The sequence below is a fragment of the Hyaena hyaena genome, unplaced genomic scaffold (genome assembly GCF_003009895.1).
Source record: "Hyaena hyaena isolate Hyena2069 unplaced genomic scaffold, ASM300989v1 scaffold_1163, whole genome shotgun sequence".
NCBI classification, from domain to species: domain Eukaryota; kingdom Metazoa; phylum Chordata; class Mammalia; order Carnivora; family Hyaenidae; genus Hyaena; species Hyaena hyaena.
Window position 1 is genome coordinate 192,158 of NW_024081791.1, and position 19,408 is coordinate 211,565.

Below are 19,408 nucleotides of genomic sequence, written 5' to 3' on the forward strand. Positions count from 1 at the left end.
TGTGTGTGTGTGTGTGTGTGTGCGTGCGCGCGTGTGCACGTGCACATGTATACACAGCATGTCTTCTTTAGCCATTCATCATGTCCTTTCTGAACAGAGATAATTTATTTCTTCATTCTATTTGTTTTTTGCTTTTGTTTTGTTTTTATTGTTTGAGTATAGTTGACATGCAATGCTGAATTAGTTTTATTTCCTCATTTTCAATCTACATGCCTTCTCTTTCCCTTTCTTGTGTTATTGCACAGGTGAAATGGTGAAAACAGGGATCTTTTGTTCTGTACTTAGGTACCAGTATTCAGTAATTCAATATTGAGAATGATATTAGCTTTAGGTTTTCATGGTTGACCTTATGATATTGGGGACATTTCTTTCAATTCCTAGTTTGCTGGTAGCTTTTATCATATATGTGTTTTTCTAAATGATTACTATATATCTACTAAAATGAACATATGATTTTTCATTTTATTTCATTTTGTAGTGAATTGGATTGGGATCAACCTCTCTTAATCATGGTATATCATACTTTTAATATACTGCTTTGCTTGTTTTTCTTTTTAACTACGTTGCTTGTCCTGAACAGGTGAGAGACAAACAAATACTGCATAATAAAAACAGACATAGAGACCTCAGTGACCCCATAAAGTGAACTGATATTTACATTATAGAGATCTCAGAAGAAGAGAGAGAAAGGTGGCAGAAAATATATTTGAAAAAATAATAGCTGAAAAATTCCTTATTCTGGGGAAGGAAGGAGAGATCCAGATTCAGGAGGCACTGAGGTTCCTCCAACAAATTCAACTTAAGGAGGTCCACACCAACACACATAGTAATTAAAATGGTAAAAAGTAGTTATAAAGAAAGAATTTTAAATGCTACAAGAGAAAAGAAGACAGCTACATGCAAAGGAAAACTCATAATGCTCTCAGATGATTTTTTTTTTTCAGCAGAAATCTTCCAGACAAGATGGACATGGTCAAAATGTTGAAAATGCTGAAAGAAAACAATATTCAGCCAAGAATATTTTATCGAGCAAGGCTATTATTCAGAACAGAAGGAGAGAGAAAGTTTCCCAGACAGGAGTGCCTGGGTGGCTCAGTCGATTAAGCATCTGACTTCAGCTCAGGTCTGATCTTCCAGTTTGTGAGTTCAAGCCCTGCATCGGGCTCTATGCTGACAGCTCAGAGCCTAGAGCCTGCTTTGGATTCTGTGTCTCCCTCTTTCTCTGCTCCTACCCTGTTCACACTCTGCCTCTCTTGCTCAAAATTAAGTAAACATTAAAAAAAAAGTTTCTCAGACAAACAAAAGTTTAAAAAATTCATGATCATTAAACCAGCCCTACAAGAAATATTAAGGGGTATTTTGTGATTGGAAACCACAAACCAAAAGTAAGAGTATGAAAAACAGGAAACACAAAAGCAAAAAATTAGTATATCTATAAAAATCAATTAAGAGAAGCACAAAATAAAAAGATATAAAATATAATACAAAATATCTGAAATGATGAGGGAAAAGTAGTAAACAATGAGTCCAAAATTGGTCATCCTCTGTTTAATATAGATTTCTGTATGCAGAAGATGTTACATACAAACTGAATGGCAACCACAAATCAAAAAACAATAATAGATATGAAAATAATAGAATAAGGAATCAAAGTATATCACTAAAGAAAAGTAGAAAATTATGAAAGAAAGAGAAGAATCAGAGAGAAGCTACAAAAACAACCACAAAACAAGTAGCAAAATAACAATAAACGCATATCTATCAATAATTACCTTGAATGTAAATGGGCTAAATGCTCCAATCGAAAGATGGGGCCACAGTAGTGATAAAACAAAATTAAAAAAAAAAGACTCATCTACAAGATGACTCATTTCAGATCTGAAGACCAGCAGATTGATAGTGAGGGTATGAAGAAACATTTGTCAAGCAAGTAAATGTAAAAAAAAAAAAAAAAGCAAGAGTAGGAATACCTATATTGGACAAAATAGAATTCAAAACAAAATCTATAAAGGAGACAAAGAGAGATACTATATAATCATAATGGGGACAAGCTACCAAGAAGATATAAGATCTGCAAATACATATGCATCTAACATGGGGCACTCAAATACGTAAAGAACTTAATATCAAACATAAAGGAACTAATTGATACTAATGCAATAATAGTAGGGAACTTTAACACCCCACTTAAATCGATGAACTCTTCATTCAAATAGAAAATCAACAAGAAAACAGTGGATTTGAATAACACACAGGACCAGATTATATTTAGAACATTCTATCCTAAAGCAACAGAGTACACATACTTATCAGGTACACTTGTCCAGAATAGATCACATTCACAAATCAGGCCTTAAGAAATACAAAAAGATTGAGATAATATCATGCATGTTTTCTGACCAAAACGGCATGAAACTTGAACTCAACCAAAAGAAAAAAAAAATTGGAAAGACCAAAAATACATGGAGATTAAAGAACATCCTACTAAATAATAAATGGGTCCATCAGGAAATTTAAGAAGAAATATAAAAATACATGGAAACAAATGAAAATGAAAGCACGATGGCCCAAAACCTTTGGGATGCAGGAAAAGTGGCCGTAAGAGGGGAGTATATAGTAGTTCAGACCTACCTCAAGAAGCAAGAAAAATCTCAATTACACAACCTAACCTTACACCTAAAGGATCTAGAAAAACAACAACAACAAATTAAGCCTTAAGCAAGCAGTGGGAAAATAATACAGATTAGGGCAGGAAGAAAATGATATAGAAACAAACAAATAAAAAAGTAGGATAACAGATCAATGTAACCAGGTGCTGGTTCTTTGAAAAAGTTAATAAAACTGATAAACCCATCGCCAGACTTATCAGAAAGAAAAGAGAAAGGAGACAAATAAATAAAATTATGAATGAGGAAAGAGAGATCACAACCAACACCACAGAAATATAGACAATTATAAGATACTTTTATGAAAAATTATATGCCAATAAATTGGGCAAGCTGTAAGAAATAGATAAATTCCTAGAAACATAAACTGCCAAAACTGAAACAGGAAGAAATAGAAAACTTGACCAGACAGATAACCAGCAAAGGAAAGGAATCAGTAATCAAAAATTTCCCAAAAACAAAAGTCCAGGGCCAGATGGCTTCACAGGAGAATTCTACCCAGCCATGTTGGATCCCCCTCCACTACCAAACTTTTTTTCAAATTTTTAACATTTATTTATTATTGAGAAGCAGAGGGAGAGAGAGAGAGAGAGAGAGAGAGAGAGAGAGAATGATCAGGGGAGGGGCAGAGAGAAGGGGAGACACAAAACCAAATCAGGCTCAAGGCTCTGAGCTGTCAGCACAGAGCCCCACAGGGGGCTTAAACCCACAAACTGTGAGATCATGACCTGAGCTGAAGTCAGACCCTTAACCGACTGAGCCACCCAGGCGTCTGCCCTACCAAACTTTTAAAGAAGAGTTAGGACCTAGTCTCAAACTGTTCAAAAGAGTAGAAATGGAAGGAAAACTGACAAACTCATTCTGCAAAGCCAGCATTACCTTAATTCCAGAAGCAAAGACCCTACTAAGAAAGAGAACTACAAGCCAATATCCCTGATGAACATGGGTGGAGAAATGTTCAGTAAGATACTAGCAAATTGAATCCAACAGTACATTAAAATAATCATTCATCATAATCAACTGGGATTTATTCCTGGGTTGCAAGTGTGGTTCAATATTTGAAAATCAATCAATATGATACACCACATTAATAAAAGTGAGATAAGAACCATATGACCCTCTCTATAGACGCAGAAAAAACATTTGACAAAGTACAGCATCCATCCTTGAAAAAAAACCCTCAACTACGTAGGGATAGAAGGAACATACCTCAACATCATAAAGGCCATTTGCAAAAGACTCATAGCTAATATGATCCTCATTGTGGAAAAACTGAGAACTTTTCCTCTACAATCAAGAACAAGACTGCAATGTCCACTTTGACCACTGTTATTTATAGTACTGAACATTCTATCCTCTGCAATCAGACAACAAAAGCAAATGAAAGGCATCCAAATGGCAAGATAGAAGCCAAATTTTCACTATTTGCAGAAAATATGATACTCTATGTAAAAAACCCAAAGGACTCCACACAAATTTTGTGAGAACTGATATATGAATTTAGTAAGGTCCCAGGATGCGAAATCAATGTACGTAAATCTGTTGCATTTCTAAAATAACAAAGCAACAGAAAGAGAAATCAAGGAATTGATCCCATTTACAACTTTCCCAAAACTTTAAGATACCTAGTACTAAACCTAACCAAAGAGGTAAAAGATCTTTACTCCAAAAACTGTGAAACCCTGATGGAAGAAAGTGATGGTGAGACAAAGAACTGGAAAGTCATTCCATGTTCATGGACTGAAAGAACAAATATTGTAAAAATGTTTATACTACACAAAGCAATCTACACATTTTATGGAATCCCTATCAAAATACCAACAGCATTCTTCACAGAGCTAGAACAAACAATCCAAAATTTTTCATGGATTGAAAAGACCACAAAAGACCCCGAACAGCAATACAATCCTGAAAAATAAAAGCAAAGCCAAAGGATCACAATTCTGGACTTCAAGGTGCATTACAAGCTGTAGTCATCAAGACAGTATGGTACTGGCAGAAAAATAGACACATAGATCAATGAAAAAGAATAGAATACTCAGAAATGGACCCACAGCTGTATGGTTAATTAATCGTCAACAAACCAGGAGAGAATATCCAACGGGGAAAAGTTTCTTTAGCAAATGGTGTTGGGACAACAGGACAGCAATATGCAAAAGAATGAAACTGGTCCACCTCCTTACACTATACACAAATATAAATTCAAAATGGATGAAATGCCTAAGTGTGAGACAGGAAACCATCAAAATCCTAGAGGACAACACAAGCAGCAACCTCTTTGACCTTGGCTGCAGCAACTTCTTACTGGACATGTCTCTGGACAAAAAAGGCAAACAAAAGCAAAGCGAAAGTGTTGGGAACTCATCAAGATAAAAATCTTCTACACAGTAAAGGAAACAATCAATAGAACTAAAAGGCATCCGGGGTGCCTGGGTGGCTCAGTTGGTTAAGCGTCCTACTTTGGCTCAGGTCATGATCTCGCAGTTCGTGGGTTCGAGCTCCGCATCAGGTTCTGTGCTGGCAGCTCAGAACCTGGAGCCTGTTTTGGATTCTGTCTCCCTCTCTCTCTCCGCCCCTCCCCTGCTCATGTTCTGTCTCTCTCTGTCTCAAAAATAAACTGTACAATTTTAAAAAATCTAAAAGGCAACTGATGGAATGGGAGAAGGTATTTTCAAGTGACATATTGGATGACATTCAGGTACTAATATATATTCTAGTATCCAAGATCTGTAAAGAACTTATCAAACTCAACACCCCAAAAGCAAATAATGCAGAGAAGAAATGGGCAAAACACAAGAATGGACACTTTTCCAAAGAAGACATCTAGATGGCTAACAGACACATGATAAGATCCTCAACTTCACTCATCATCAGGGAAATACAAATCAAAACCTCAGTGAGATATTACTTCAAATCTGTCAGAATGGCTAAAATTAACAACTCAGGAAAGAACAGATATTTGTGAGGATGCAGAGACACTGGAAACGATTTGGACTTTTGGTGGGAATGCAAACTGGTGCAGCCATGTCTGGGAAATGGTGTGGAGGTTCCTCAAAAAATTAAAAATAGAGCTACCTTACAACTCAGCAATGGCATTACTAGGTTTTTATTCAAAGGATACAAAATGGTGATTCGAAGGGGCACATGCACCCCTATGTTTACAGCAACACTGTCAACAATAGCCAGATTATGTAAAGAGCCCAAATGTCCATCAACTGATGAATGGATGAAGAAGATGTGGTGTACACACACACACACACACACACACACACACACAATGGAATATTACTCAGCGATCAAAAAGAATGAAAACTTGCCATTTGCAATGACATGGATGGAACTAGAATGTATTATGCTAAGCAAAATAAGTAATTTACAGAAAGAAATATATTATTTCACTCATATGTAGAATTTAAGAAACAAAATAGGTGAGAATATGCAAAGGGAAGGAAAAATAAGATATATACGGAGAGGGAGGCAAACCATTAAAAGTCTCTTAGATACAGAGAAAAACCTGAGAGTTACTGGAGGGGTGTTGCATGGAGGGGGTTTGGGGTAAATTGGTGATGAGCATTAAGGAGGGTACTCACTGGGATGAGCACTGGGTGTTATACATAAGTAATGAATCACTAAATTCAACCACTGAAAGCATTATTATACTACCTGTTAAGTAACCTGGATTTAAATAAAATTAAATAAATAAATATTTTACAAATATAAAAATATATCTGTATCTATCTATCTATCTATCTATCTATCATCTATCTATTACAAACCACACATAAAAGCGGAGGAGCATAACGAAAATTATTGGAGTGCTTGCTTGAACAAAAGCTTCATAAAAGCTAAAGTGAGTAGAGGTGCTTAGATACTGGTGATTAAATGTTGGGGGCCAATAAATTGAGTCTGTTAGAAATGGCGAAGAAAAAAATCCTAGAGGAGAACACAGGCAATAACTAACCTCTTTGGCATCAGCCATAACAACTTCTTACTAGATATGTCTCCTGAGGCAAGGGAAACAATAGGTAAAATAAACTGTTGGGACATAATCAAGATTAAAATTCTTCACAGGAAAGGAAACAATCAACAAAACTAAAAGAAATGGGAAAAGATATTTGCAAATGACATCTATGATAAAAGGTTAGTATCCAAAATATATAAGAATTTATGAAACTCAACACCTGAAAAACAAATTATTCAGCTAAAAAATGGGCAGAATACATGAATAGACATTTTTTTTTTCCAAAGAAGTCATAGAGATGGCTAAGAGACACATGAAAATATTTCCAACATCACTTATTATCAGGGAAATACAAATCAAAGGTACAATGAGATATCATTTTACACATTTCAGAATGACTATAATAAACACAGGAAACAACAGATATTGGTAAGGATGTGGAGAAAGAACCCTCTTACACTGTTGGTAGGGATGCACATGGTGCAGCTTCTTTGGAAAACTGTGTGGAGATTCCTCAAAATGTTAAAAATGGAATTACCCCATTCAGAAATTGTACTACAATGTATTTATGCAAAAGGTACAGTATTAGTAATTCAAAGGTATACATACACCCCAAAATTGATAACAGCATTATCAACAATAGCCAGATAATGGAAACAGCTCAAATGTCCATCAATTGATGAATGAATAAATAAGAAACAACAACAACAACACACACACACACACACAGTGGAGTATTACTCGGCCATATAAAAGAATGAAATCTTGAGAGGAGTAAAGATAATGGAGACATAGGGTTACCCTAGGCTTCCCTGGTCTCTCAAACACAGCCGTATTGAGGTCAGATCACTTGGAACACCCAGGAAATCAATTTGTGGACTGGTAGAAGGAAACTTCTTGATAATAATAACACAGTAGCAGCGGACTTTCATACGCCATTTATAACAATGGAAAATCAACAGAAGCGATTTTCTAAGAAGAATATGAACAAAGAAACATGGATTTATTACACAGTACACAAAAATAAATTCAAAATGGATGAGGCCCTAAATGTGAGAGAGGAACTCACAAAAATCCTAGAGGAAACACAGGTGGCAAACTCTTTGACCTCAGCTGTAGGAACTTCTTACTAGACATATTGTTGAAGGTAAGCAAAATGAAAGCAAACATGAACTATTGGAACTTCATCAAGATAATAAGCTTCTGAAAAGTGGAGGAAATAATCAACAAAACTAAAGGGCAGCCTATGGAATGGGAAAAGACATTTGCAAATGACATATATGATAAAGGGTTAGTATCCAAGATCTATAAGGAACTGATCAAACTCAACACCCCAAAAACAAGCAACGTAGTTAAGAAACGGGCAGAAGATATGGACACTTTTCCAATGAAGACATCCAGATGGCTAACAGACACATGAAAAGATTCTCAACATCACTCATCATCAGGGAACTACAAATCAAAACCACAATGAGATACCATTTCACACCATTCTGAATAGCTAAAATTAACAGAAGAAATAAGCGTTGAGGAGAATGCAGAGAAAGGGGAACTCTCTTGCACTGCTGGTGGGAATGCAAACTGGTGCAGATACTCTGGAGAACAGTATGGAGATTGTCAAAAAACTAAAAATAGAAATACCCTATGATCCAGATATTGCACTATTAGCTATTTACCCAAAGGATACAAAAATACTGATTCAAAGGGGTACATGCACCCCAGTGTTTATAGCAGCATTATCTACAGTAGCCTAACTATTGAGAGAGCCCAAATGTCTATCAACTGATGAATGGATAAAGATGGGTGTAATATGGAAACCAACTTGACAATAAACTATTTGTAAAGAAAAAAAAAGTAAATAAGCATTAAAAATGTTTTAAAGGAAATTAAAAAAAGAAGGTGTAGTATAGATACACAATGGACTATTACTCAGCCATAAAAAATAATGAAATCTTGTCATTTGCAATGATGTGGATGGAGCTAGAAAAATTATACTAAGCGAGGTAAGTCAATCAGAGAAAGACAAATATATGATATATGGATCAAGCTAAAGGATATAAAATCTAGGAGAAAGAAAAATGCAATGTGATTTCACTCATATATGGAATATAAGAAACAAAACAAATGAGCAACAGAGGAAAAAAAGACAGAAACAAACCAAGAAACAGATTCTTACCTGGCAGAGAAAAAATTGATGGGGATTAAGAAGTGTACTTGTTGTGATGAGCACTGGGTGATGTATGGAATTGTTGAATATATTGTACACCTGAAACTAATATAATACTGTATGTTAACTATCTGGAATGAAAATAGAAACTTGATTTCTCTATTCTATTCCATTGGTCTATGTGTCTGTTTTTGTGCCAATACCATACTGTCTTGATGATTACAGCTTTGTAGTAGAGGCCAATGTTCATAGCAGCACTCCTAACAATAATCAAAACATGGAAAGAACCTAAGTGCCCATCAACTGATGAATGGATCAAGAAGATGTGGTATATTTATACAATGGAATACTACATGGCAATGAGAAAGAATGAAATCTGGCCATGTGTAGCAACATGGATGGATCTTGAGGGTGTTATGCTGAGCGAAATAAATCAGGCAGAGAAGGACAAATACCATATGTTTGCACATATAGGTGGATTAGGAGGAAGTTAACGGAGGACGAGGCGGGAGAAGAAGGGGAAAAAGTTGGGGAGAGGGAGGGAGGCAAACCATGGGAGACTCTTGAATGCTGAGAACAAACTGATGAGAGGGGAAGGGGGCGTGGTGCGCATGGAGGAGGGCACTTTTTGGGATGAGCACTGGGTGTTATATGTAAACCAACTTGACAATAAACTATAAAAAATGTTTTAAAAAGTATACTTTATGTAATTATGGGTTTCCCTGGATAGCCCAACAGTATATTAGTAACAACAATTTCATCAAAATTGCCCATATCAAAACAAGGGGAAAAAATAAAATAGAAACTTGAAAAAATAATAAAATCTAGTGCCATAATTTTATTGCTGTAGTATTCTCACTTTTGTCAGGGTCAGCGCTCCATTATTACCCTTTTTTTATAGAATTTCATTATGTTCCTACTTATTTTCTCTATACAAATGTTTGCAGTTTTTCTACTTCCCAAATAATTCCTTTATTTCTATTACTAATTAAATTTTGGATCAATTTAGGAAAAATTGATATTGTTATCATTTTAATATACTACATAAGGACAAGATCTGTTTTCTTATTTCTCCAAAATTTCTTTGGAATACTCAGTACTCATTTTTTCTTCTCCATTTTTCCTGTGCTCATAGCAAGATGGATTCTGGATATACTCTGAGTACTGTAACAACCACCTGGATGCCTGCATGGAACTCTCCAAACTGATGAAAGACAGCCGCTACCAGCACTTCTTTGAGGCTTGCCGCCTCTTGCAGCAAATGATCGACATTGCTATTGATGGATTCCTTTTGACTCCAGTGCAGAAGATCTGCAAGTATCCCTTACAACTGGCTGAGCTCCTCAAGTATACCGCCCAGGACCACAGGTAAAGGATAAAGGGAAGCAGGAGTTAGGGAGATTATCATCTACATATTGGTGTTTATGAAGAATATATCTCTTTTAGCCATTTCTGAGCTTCTGTTAGCTTATCTGCACAATGGGATGATGATTTTTTTTTGTTACATTATTGTGTGTGTAAAGCACGGGGACACTTATGAGAGTTTCTTATAAAGCTGTAAATCAGTATGCACAAAAAATCAGTATGCATCATCATTACTAAACAACTTAGACCCTTCCTTCAGGGAACTCAGCTGGGTCCTTAGATCTGAGTTTAGCCAAGTTAATGAATCCAAATGGAATGATTGTATAAGTGTTTATTCCACTCTGTTAGGTTCAATATCCTAATAACAGCCTACATAACTTGTACTCATGTTAGTTTTCTTCTACATGGCCACATCCCTGGTATTCTTTAGTCTTTTCCACTCTCCTCTGCCTCATCCCAACTGTACCTTCCCTTTAGACCCAGAGTATGACTGGGGGGAAATAGACTTGAGACTTCTCCTGAAGTATTGTTTTTTGTTTTTATACAATTTTTCAGTATTTTCAAGAAAACCAACCCCTAAATGAAGAAGCTTATCTCTCCCTCTCTAACTGGAAATGACCTACCAGCAAATGAGCCTACCAGTAAGGTATATGCTGAGAGTCATCTCCAACAATGAGTGAACCACCCCCCCTCACATGCTTTACATTATGAGCTAAAGCCCTCAGCCTTTTTATAGCCTGCCTTTAATTATTATTAAATCCGTGACCTTAGACTTATTTCAACTCTCTTCCTGATTGAACCATCCAAGAAGAAAGATGACTTTTGTCTAATTTCCCTTAGCTTTCTGCCTAATTCTCATTAGGCCTACTTTCTACCTCTCTACTTCCTACTTTCATTTGGCTCCATTGCCTAGTTTCTTGGAGCTGACCTCCAGACCTAGTTGCATAAGGCCATGGATATTGGCTAGATGGCTTTGTTTATGCTAAGCTTAAAGCCAATTCCTGGGTTCATTTTTAAGTTGATGTTGTTTCTTTAGCAAATCATGGGTCATGTGCCTCAATAGCACTGGAGCCTTGGAGAAATTTCAAATTTGAATCTAAATGTGGTAACACTGGACTCTCCCTTTGTGTGTGAATACCACCAGTGGTAGCTCTGCCTGCCATGCTGTGTTGGCTATGAGGGAGACAGGTAATGAAGGACCTCACAAAAGAGGACTCTGTTCCCTCCTTCCCGAGTCTGTTTACTAGCTGGGGATTGGTGGGCATCCTCATTAGACATGAAATTTGGAGGTGACAGAAAGTTATTTTAAAATACTTAATACAGACCATTGCCAGAATGGAGTCCCAGTTTTTCTAAGGATACAATTTCTTGTGAGAACTAATAAGACACTGAAGAACTCCCACTAAAATTAGTATATTTTAAAAATAACAATGGTGATGGGCATGGAGGAGAGCACTTGTGGGGATGAGCACTGGGTGTTATATGGAAACCAACTTGACAATAAAGTAATTTTAAAAAATGGAAAATATTTATGGCACCTAAAATGGAAAGGCCCTTAATTGAAGGTCTTGCAGCCAGATTTTCTCATTTTATGACTGGAAGGACTGAGGCCCAGAAAGCAAATATATATGTGTGGCAAGGCAGGGACACAAAGTGTGGACAGTGGTCTGGGAACCTAGATTTGTAAGAGGCTTTCAGATAATTTTCATGTCCCAAAAAGGTTTATGAACCATATAACTAGGCAATCTGGAAGACCTCTTCCAGTTATCCCAGCCTATGATGTCATGAGCCTAAATGACTTCCACAGTTATACTTCATGGTGCTAAGTGACCAGAAGCAATAATCATTTGAACCTAAATCTCATAGGAGTGACCGGGGTATTCAAAGAGTGTTTCTCAAATGTTTTTATCTTGCAGCTCATCTCTCACCTACTCCTGAGTATCTATTTCATAGAATATAGCAGGAGGTTCTAAAAATCATACTTGCGGACTGATGATATTAACAGATAAATTATATATTGTGTAATTGTTTTTAATAGCCCCACAAAGACCTTTTCAAAGCACAGCCAAAAGCTATGTAAGTTTCTTAAGCCAATGCAACCTCAGGCCCTTATTGAGTTTAGTGGGATCTAGTTAGATGGGATATCTGCAAGGGACTTGCTATCCCTATGCTCCTTCACCTTGTGACTAGAACCCCTGTCTCAAAGCCTTCTTGCCTTCTGGGTCCCTGGTCCCCTCTTTTTCCATGCCCTGGGCTCCAGAGTCCTGAGAGAATGGCTCAGGCATTGGTAGGGCACATGAATCACTGTCCCCCTTTAGAGTGACCTGTTGGGCCCAGCACTACCCCTAGGCCATGGGCCACCTATTTGGGCAGGTCTCAGGAAACTGTATTAAGATGATGGCTCCTGTGATGCATCTCAGAGTAGCTTGGATTTGAAGTCAATTAGAGGCTGCTGTCAGCTTGAGGGCTTAGTCGGATAGGTGTTCAGATAAGGAGGTCTGAAATGCAAGCAGTCAAAGCGGCCTCTAAAGGAGAAGATTCAATGGATGGAGAGTAATAAATGAATGATAATACTGCCTTTTCTTGAAGACGGGTGATGTTTTCCCACCCTGCCATACAACCTTCCTTAAGCTGACAGGAAGGAAGACTATATCAGGGGGAGGTTAGCTGACATGTCTGGAACAAGACAATCCTGGTTTAGTAGATCTCATCAAGGAGCTGGGGGCTCTGAGCAGGGTTCAGGCAAGACAAAAACTATTCACTTCTTTTCTCAGCCACTGCTAAATCTAGTGGGGCAGGTTAAAAATCGGGACATTTCACCCTCGAACCATTGTAAGAAAGGCAGCCAGCTAAATATGGCAAAGGTTGACTTGTCTCGAATAGTGACAGTAATGAGTCCATGGCTAAGTAGTACATGGGGTCAGAGATGATAGGCATTCTGATACCAGTGCTGTCCAATGGAACTTTCTACAATAATATAAATGTTTTATATCAGTTCTGTCCAATGTAGTAGTTGCTGGTCGTATATGGCTATTGAGTGTTGAGAAATGTAGGTGGTTCAACTGAAGTAATAATATTTAATTATATTTAATTTTAAATAAATGTGGCTAGTGGCTACCATATTGGACATAAAGCTTTATGTTTTACCTCACTAAAAGTGGCTTAAGTCATTTTCTGATATCTCAAACCAGAGAGAGGAATAGCATGGGAGACATTAAGTGGGCCCAAAGAAAAGGGGTACTTATTTATGTCAGCATCTTCTACACTTCAGCTACCCCTTCCATTATCACCCTATTCTGTTTCCAAATGGCAGACTCAGGTAGTCTTGCCAGGGAGAAACTTTGATAGTCACACAGAGTCCAATAGATTGCCCATAGGCTGCAGCAAGTAACTGTAAAAGGATGAAATATAACAGGAACAAATGTAAGATTTTGTAATTGGGTCTAAGAAATTAAGAGGGAGACTTAGAGCTCAAGGACAGACCTAGAGAGATTCAGCTTATAGACAATGTATTTAATTTTATAAATGTTTATTTATTCTTGAGAGATAAGGAGGGAGGGGCAGAGAGAGAGGGAGACACAGAATCTAAAGTAGGCTCCAGGCTGTAAGCTGTCAGCACAGAGCTGGACACGGGGCTTGAACTTACAAACTGCAAGATCATGACCTTGGTTGGTCTGAAACATGGATGCTTAACCAATTGACCCACCCAGGTGCCCCCAAGACAGCATATTTTAAAGAGACTTAGGAAGCATTAGTCAACCATGAGTTCAGTATAAGTCAGCAGTAGGATCCAGAAGGAAAACTGATAATAGCTAACATTTATTAAGGCTCAGAATAAATATGGGTTTTTATGTTGTTTTTGTTTGTTTTTAACACAGCTATCTTGAGACAGAGTAAAGTGGTTAGCAGGTGTAGAATATCTGGTCACTGGAGGTGATAATATGCAGTAGCATTTGAAGACTATGGTCTGGCAAGTGTTCAGAGAACACAGGGAGGCCATCTAAGAGGAGGTACTGCATAATGTCTGCTTTGGCAGTTAGAACTACCTTCCCTGTACCTATGATTGGTCAACCATCCTGCACTTCAGTGTATTAGGAAAGAAAAAGTTACTGTGTATCTTTTTTTTTCCTCCTTTCTTCTTTCAAATGGGTGCTAGGACAGTGAACAGGTTAATGACCACAAAGCATGTTCAGTTTTTAAAGAAAAGGTTAGTTAAGACTGAATCATAACTCATCCTCTTGCCTTCTCAGTCTATTATAGCTCCACAAAATGGCTGGGATCTCATTTTCAACCTGCCTTTCACAAGAACTATTTAATTGGAAATCAGATCAGACAAGCATAGAAAATTGAGCAGGGTGGTATAACTTTCAACAAGTAGGCCATCCATAATCCCAGGAAACTAGGCTTAGAAGTTGCACTTTGATTTGTATTAATAATACTGCTACTATTTACTATAAGCCAAGAGTAAAAATGTCTATGTGGATGACTAAACCCTCAATAAATCCTACTATAATTCTCCCCATTTTGCATATGAGGAAACTGAGTCATTGAGAGAGTCAGTGAGAATTGCCAAGGGCCATACCACTAGCCAGTGACAGAACTAGGGTTTGAGCCCAAAGAGTCTGGCTCCAGAGTCTATTCTTAACCACTATGCTACATCCTATTTCTATATCATACTGGAGGAAAAGAGTGGATATTATTTCACAGTGACTTTGGGCAGAGTTCCCTAGAAATAAGTGATAGAAAGGATGGAAAAGTTCTGGAGTGTGCTGTGAATAAGGCTGCCTTCTTGATTCTTGGCTGGTTATATGATACTGGATACAAAAATAATGCTGTAACAAAAGATAGGAGTCTATTTCCCTTGCATGTAAATAAGAGTATGCAGGTAGGCAGTCCATGACTGCTATGGTACTCTATGGTTATCAGAGAGTTGGGTTTCTCCCAACTTTCTGTTATTATATCCCTAGAAGAAGGAACCTTGTCCTCATGGTCCAAGATGGCTGCCAGAAGTTCAACTATCCAAGCATCAGGATTGAGTAAGGGCTAAAGAAGGGTATGCTATCTTCCTTAAAGGAGGATTCTGAAAATTTCTGCCCAACATTTCTATTTATGTATCACTGGGCTAGTTGCATAGTCACCCCTTACTGTAAATAAATATAAGAAATGTAATTTTTTATTCCATGTGACATGGGTTCCATCTGAAAATCAGGGCTCTGTTACTAAGTAAGAAGAGAAGAATGGACATTAGGGTTGGCACCCAACAGTTGGTTCTCTAGCACATTGATTCACTGAACTTGCACTTTTGTGTCTTCACAGTGACTACAGGTATGTGGCAGCTGCTCTAGCTGTCATGAGAAATGTGACTCAGCAGATCAATGAGCGCAAGCGGCGTTTGGAGAATATTGACAAGATTGCCCAGTGGCAGGCATCTGTCCTAGACTGGGAGGTAGGATCCTTACCAACAGGGGCATTGTGGAGTCTGAATAGCTTATCTAGGACATCACATCTTAGCCACAGATGGATAAAAAGAAATTAAATATGAAGAGCAGCAGAAAGGATTTAGATTAGAGCCAAGGCAATACTTTCTACTAATGAGAAGTGTTGTGTACTTCAATGTCTTTCTAAGAAGGTTGGAGAAATCTTTGAGATAACACTTCATTAAGAAATGAAAGATTTGGGGCGCCTGGGTGGCTTAGTCGGTTAAGCGTCCGACTTTCGCTTAGGTCATGATCTCGCGGTTCGTGGGTTCGAGCCCCGCGTCGGGCTCTGTGCTGACTGCCAGCTCAGAGCCTGGAGCCTATTTCAGAGTCTGTATCTCCCTCACTCTCTGACCCTTCAAGCCTCTTTCCAGTCTTGGAGTTTTATCACAACCAGATAAACATTTGTATAAGTAGTATGTACTAATTCACTACCAGACACAGACTATGAGGTTGGTTCTCTGGGGCAGGCCCATCAACCTTTTTCTTTTTCTATTGGTGAGATTACCTCATCCTGACATATTTTACTAGGTTTACCCAAGCTTGCACACTTGAGGCCAAGGTCCTCATTCCTGCCCTGTTGACAGACCAAATTATCTTTTTTATTATCTGCTTATAAAAATAATTCCTGACAGCCCTCTATTTCATTGGAAACAGTCACATCTCTAAACTCAGCAAGTCTTCAGTGGCTGAAGTCACTAAAGCATTTCCTAGATATTCACTTGCAGAGGATATATACAACCTAACAAATAAATGGAGATTTTCCTTCTGTAATGCAGCTGCTTTGTTGAGGTTCTTGGGGTTCTGTTCAATTGAAACAGATCTGTGAATTATAAGGACTCACAGGTATATGTGCTGAGTATACCATTTAGTGTTTGTCTCTTGTGCCTACCAAGAGAACCAGGAGTAATGAGATTTTACATTTATCTCTCAGACCCAAGTTGTGAAATCTGATGGTTCACAGGCTAACATAACGAAGATGAGAGAGGCTGGAAATGCTACCAAGGAGGGGTCAGCAATATTAAACCTCATAGTCACAGTATAGAAGTTGAGCCAGTTGTTCCACTTGGTTGAACTGAAGTATAATTTCCAGTGATTGAGAGGTAGTGGCTGCCGAACATTTCAAGCAGTTTACCATATTCTAAAGAGATGAAGCCTTGCAAACAGCTATTTTACCATGGTCTAGACAAAAAAAAAATCTTTCCTTTATTCTACCTTTGATCCTTCTTTTTTTTTTAAAGTTAATTTATTTATTTTGAGTGAGACACAGCACCAATGGGAAGGGGTCAGCGAGAGAGGGAGATGGGTGCCTGGGTGGCTCAGTTGGTTAATCGTCCAACTTCAGCTCAGGTCATGATCTTTTGTGGTTCGTGGGTTCGAGCCCCGCATTGGGCTCTGTGCTGACAGCTAGCTCAGAGCCTGGAGCCTGTTCTGGATTCTGTGTCTCCTTCTCTCTCTGATCCTCCCCTGCTCATGCTGTCTCTCTCTCTCTCTCTCTCTCTCTCTCAGAAATAAATAAAACATTTAAAAAGAGAAAGAGAATGTTCAGAGAGAGAGAGGGAGACAGAGAATCCCAAGCAAGATCCCCACTGCCAGTGCAGAGCCCGATGAGGGGCTCAGTCCCAAAAAATCATGAGATCATGATCCGAGCTGAAACCAAGTCAGATGCTTAACCAACTGAGCCACCCAGGTGCCCCGCCTCTGATCCTTCTTTTTTTTTTTTTTTTTAATGTTTATTTATTTTTGAGAGACGGAGGGAGACAGAGCATGATCAGGGGAGGGGAGGAGAGAGAGGGGGACATAGAATCTGAAGCAGGCTCCAGGCTCTGAGCTGTCTGCACAGATTCTGACACAGGGCTTGAACTCACTAGCTGTGAGATCATGACCTGAGTTGAAGTCAGACACTTAACCAACTGAACCATCCAGGTGCCCCTCTGATCCTTCTTAATATAGATGGCTGGAATACACCACAATTCTGAGCATTTGGCATATTTTTTTTAGTCTTATTTGAAGGATAAGTTTATTTGAAGGATACTCTAAAGAGTAGAAAACAGCAGTGGTTGTTTGAGATGAGGATAAAGGAATGAATCTATATAAAGAAACTATTGCTTGTAAGAGGAAACCAGCGCTGGCCTAAACTTATTATGGAATCATGGATACTCCTTCCCTTGTGTCTTGCTTACGTTGGATAGTTGACTGAGCAGAGTCAGACGGCTACACCAAATGACCTTTAGCAAGACCATCAACTCTAAGGCACACTGAAATTGTGGCTGGTTAGCAGGCCTCTTTCCCTCTACCTCTGCAGAGGAGGTTCCCAGCAGCAGTTGTCTTCATATTCCCTGGAATATTTGCCTCTTCCCAATGCCTGAAAGATCTAATTCCCTCATATGCTCTGGGGCTCCAGTCCTGAAGCTTGAACCAGTAATAGCTCAAAATACCTTGGCCTATCTAGGGAGCCTCATTAATACCAAACTTGAAAGCACTGAACTATGATTTATTTTTTTAAGAATTTTTCTTTTCTATCTATCTATCTATCTATCTATCTATCTATCTATCTATCTATCTAATCTATTTTAGAGAGAGAGACGGAGTGGGGTAAGAGGCAGAGAGAGAGGGAGAGAGAGAATCTTAAGCAGGTTCCACACTCAGTAAGGAGCCCAACATGGGGCTCAATCTCACAATCCTGACATCAAGATCTGAGCCAAAATCAAGAGTTGGTCGCTTAACCAACCTGAGCCACCCAGGCACCCCTGAACTATGATTTAAAGACTGCATATAGGAAGGAATTTCATGTGTTTTTGTCTGGAAGTGGGGAGTGGGAAACAAAAAGGCAATTTTGAACAGGATTAATGGGGCAACAGGTACTCTATGCCTCCTTTATTAGCATGATTGGTTTGACCTATAAATCTCAACCAAGCCCGTGTGTACAACCCTGACACCCTGCTGCTTGGTGAAGCTCTTCCTCGTCTCATTTGGTAAGAAAACTTTCTCATCATTCCCTTTTCAGACTCGGGTCACTGTGGAACTCAATAGCTACAGAGGGATTGTCTTATAGGAAGCTTTTTCTCTAGTGAATCCTTATGGGTACATTCTGAAATGTAGGGCAAGCCTAAAATGTCCATCACATTTGTCATATTTAGTCTTCAAGACTTCTAGAATGTCAGTCACCAGGGCTTTTAGAGGACTACCCTCCCCATCAACAATTTTGGCCATGGCCATGCATATGTGCATGCATGCACATGTACATATACACACACATGACTTATAATGATGGGGAGTCTAAGAAACCTATTCCTGACCAAGACCACACAGCAAGTCAATGGCAAAGCTAAAATTTGAATCTGGTCTCCAGATTCCTTCTGTGATATTCTTTCCACTTTTGCACTATATATTCTTTCAATCTTATGTTTACCACAGTCCAGTTGTTTTCGTTTGTCATACTGAAAGTACTAGGGTCCATATCTAAGCAAGGCAGTAAGACTGCCTTGGGGTGGGGGGATCCAAATATCAGTATGGCTAAAAGTGGATGAGTGGTGGAGGACCACACTTAAAAGGCAATGAGACATGTCCACTCCATGGCTTGCTAGCTATTTACATAAGTGGCCCAATCTCACTGGTTCCCTGGTATAGGTTCTTTGTATGTTCTACCTGTCCAAATAGTTACACAAGCAAAGAGAGGTCCTGCCAACTTGCTGAGGCCTGTTGTGGACAAGCCTTGCAAATCAAGAAAATTAAGCAGTGTTTTGCTATCTCCACCATTCCCTTGCCTCCC

The 19,408-nt window shown here is 38.5% G+C and overlaps 1 protein-coding gene across 2 annotated transcripts in view; it reads left to right on the forward strand.

The window, feature by feature from the left end:
* The window catches only part of ARHGEF9 (Cdc42 guanine nucleotide exchange factor 9), a 155,706-nt gene that overhangs the window by 100,690 nt on the left and 35,608 nt on the right, over positions 1-19,408 (forward strand). For both annotated transcript variants that reach the window (XM_039222567.1, XM_039222568.1), the window contains exons 5-6: positions 9,930-10,162; positions 15,476-15,605. In XM_039222567.1, the coding sequence (XP_039078498.1) occupies positions 9,930-10,162; positions 15,476-15,605 (363 nt within the window). The remainder of the gene's footprint in view (positions 1-9,929; positions 10,163-15,475; positions 15,606-19,408) is intronic.